Consider the following 2,465-nt stretch of genomic DNA (forward strand, 5'->3'; position numbering starts at 1 on the left):
CAGTATTTTTTTTTTTCCTCTTTTTTCTTATCATATGTTTACTAGATGAAAAACAAAATATTTTCACATCCCTAAGGATGCGTTTACTTTGATGGGAAATGAGATAAAAAGTATATTTTCATCAATTTTTCACCATTTTCACATGTTTATTATGATGAAAAATTTTCTGGAATAGAGTGGAATATTATATCGGACAGCCCCTTTTCACTCTAATGTTGGATAATATTATCCTAAGATAGGGGTGTGAAAATATTTTCCAACATTTTCTCATCTTTTCATCACTATTAAACATATGATGAAAAAAAAAAGGAAAAAATGAGTAATATTTTCTCATCTTTTGTTATCCATCCTTTTTCAACGAAAAATTGACATCTTTCTTATTCATTCTTTTCTAATGAAAATTTTACAACCGAAGTAAACGCACCCTAAAAAAAAGTAAAAAATGAGTTGTCCGATAAAATATTCCACTTTGTTCAAAAAAAATTTTACATCATAATAAAAATAGTGAAAAATGGATGAAAATATATTTTTTTCTCTCATTTTAAAACTCACCCAGTATACAAATATTCCACGTACAACACTAAGGCAGATGATCGAATTAGTCCGATTTTCATTCTTTATTCACAACATTAAGCATCACAAAACAGCGAGCAAGAAAAAGACACGCAACTAATTATTACTGCAAAATAACAATCAAGGCAAATTATTGACTTCATCTTCAAACTCATCTTGAGTCTGATACCCTTCGCCATTAAATTCATACGCATTCTCACTATTTCCATAGAAATTCTTGTTGTAAAATCCATTTCTTGTTTGATCTTCCCTTAGGATTTCATACGGATGGTTGCTGCTGTATTTCTCCGTATTTAAATCGTAGAAATACTTGCCACTTTCCAAGAATCTGGTGTCGCTCATCCCTTGCGGCTGGAAATCGCCGGCACTGTTGAAGCCGCCGTTGTATTTGTTGTTGGTGTGTTCCGGCAAGGTGACGTAGGCCACCGGGTTGTAGTTCTTGGGGAGGTGCGGTTGTGCCGCGGTGGGGATGGAGTGGTGGGCGTAGAGGCCGTAGCTGTTTTCGTCTTCGGGGAGGAAATTGGGTTGTTGGGCGTCGGGGACGGCGGTTGCGGTGGTGGGGATGGCGGAGGCTTTGTTGAAGAATTGGCTGTCTCTTGCATGAGTGTGGAGCGAGGAAGAGAGTGTGAGGAGGAGAAGGAAGAGACAAAATTGATTGGTGGAGGAAGCCATTTTAGGAGAGAGTGTAGTTAGTGATTGTGAACATCTTCCAAATTCTTACTTTATTTATAGAGGCCGACCGATCTCTATGCTCAATCCTTGTTGCAATTATGATATTTAATGCGATGCTTCGCTTTAGTGCGTGCTGTCAGCTTGTGGCTCAATTATGAATTTTACTTTTATTAATATTTTTGTAACTATATTAATCTTATAGATTATTAATAGCATTGTGAATCTCTAGTGCATCCACATATATACTACAGTTTAGGATTCTAAGACTATATTGCTAGCTATAGTAATTCAAATTAACTCTCTCTTTAGGAACATATATTTGATCTCGAACATTTTATCGTAAAATATATGAAATTTTATCTTTCCTCCTGATTTGGGGGGACCCGGATTAGAGATTATATATTGTGCATAAGACAATCCATTATCATGAGCAAATTAATGATAAATTGAATTTTATCAGAACATCTTGTTTGAATGTTAGATCTTGTGTTAGTATATGTGACTGAGGTAATTATGAACGCAATGCGCAAGACCTGAGGTTCTAGATTCGAGTTCTCCTGTCACGCGGTCTTAAGATTTAATTTTGATCTTATATTTTCGGCATTTATTTCTATTTATATTTCTATTTCATCATATATTTTCTAGTTCACATTGAATTAATAATGTAAACAATATAAAGTCATGGCATGAAATTCATATATAGTGAGAGAAATTATATATACGAGAACAATAGAAGTTTATTTATCATCATATTTCGTGAGAACCTAATTATTTTGTAATCCGTAAGAGCATCTCCAATGGGAGGTGCTTAAGGGGTGCTTAAATGGTGGTCCTCACCAAAGCACATCTCCTCTCCAATGCAAAGGTGCTTATGGAGGTGTTTAAATCCTCATTTCCATTTAATTCAATTTCTACACTTTTATTTTAAAATTTGAAATTTTCATTAATATTAAAATTAAACATTATATTAAAAATAAAAATTACATAATTTAAATAACTGAAAAAATTACATAATTAAAATTAAAATTACAATAAAAATTTAAAATTTTAAAACAAATTAAAAATTAAGATTAAAAATATATATATATATAAAAATATTAGAACAATACTCTCACCAATACCCCCAGCCGCCCCAACTCAAACCCCACCCCCACCGCCCCAAACTAAAACTAGAAGAAGGTTTTAGACGAATTTTCGTCTTTTCCATATCAGCTAGTTTA

The 2,465-nt window shown here is 33.2% G+C and overlaps 1 protein-coding gene across 1 annotated transcript; it reads right to left on the bottom strand.

Annotated features, from left to right (window-relative positions):
* Nucleotides 1–512: 512 nt before the first annotated feature.
* Nucleotides 513–1,289, bottom strand: LOC131013456 (protein E6-like). Its single transcript, XM_057941547.1, has one exon. The coding sequence runs from the start codon at nucleotides 1,243–1,245 to the stop codon at nucleotides 694–696; it is 552 nt and encodes a 183-aa protein (XP_057797530.1). The 5' UTR covers nucleotides 1,246–1,289; the 3' UTR covers nucleotides 513–693.
* Between the last annotated feature and the right edge of the window lie 1,176 nt (nucleotides 1,290–2,465).

Source organism: Salvia miltiorrhiza, chromosome 2 (genome assembly GCF_028751815.1).
Source record: "Salvia miltiorrhiza cultivar Shanhuang (shh) chromosome 2, IMPLAD_Smil_shh, whole genome shotgun sequence".
NCBI classification, from domain to species: domain Eukaryota; kingdom Viridiplantae; phylum Streptophyta; class Magnoliopsida; order Lamiales; family Lamiaceae; genus Salvia; species Salvia miltiorrhiza.

What these genes read in the sequence shown, in the direction of transcription:
- LOC131013456 (XM_057941547.1), bottom strand. Translation starts at nt 1,245, where the DNA reads ATGGCTTCCTCCACCAATCAATTTTGTCTCTTCCTTCTCCTCCTCACA.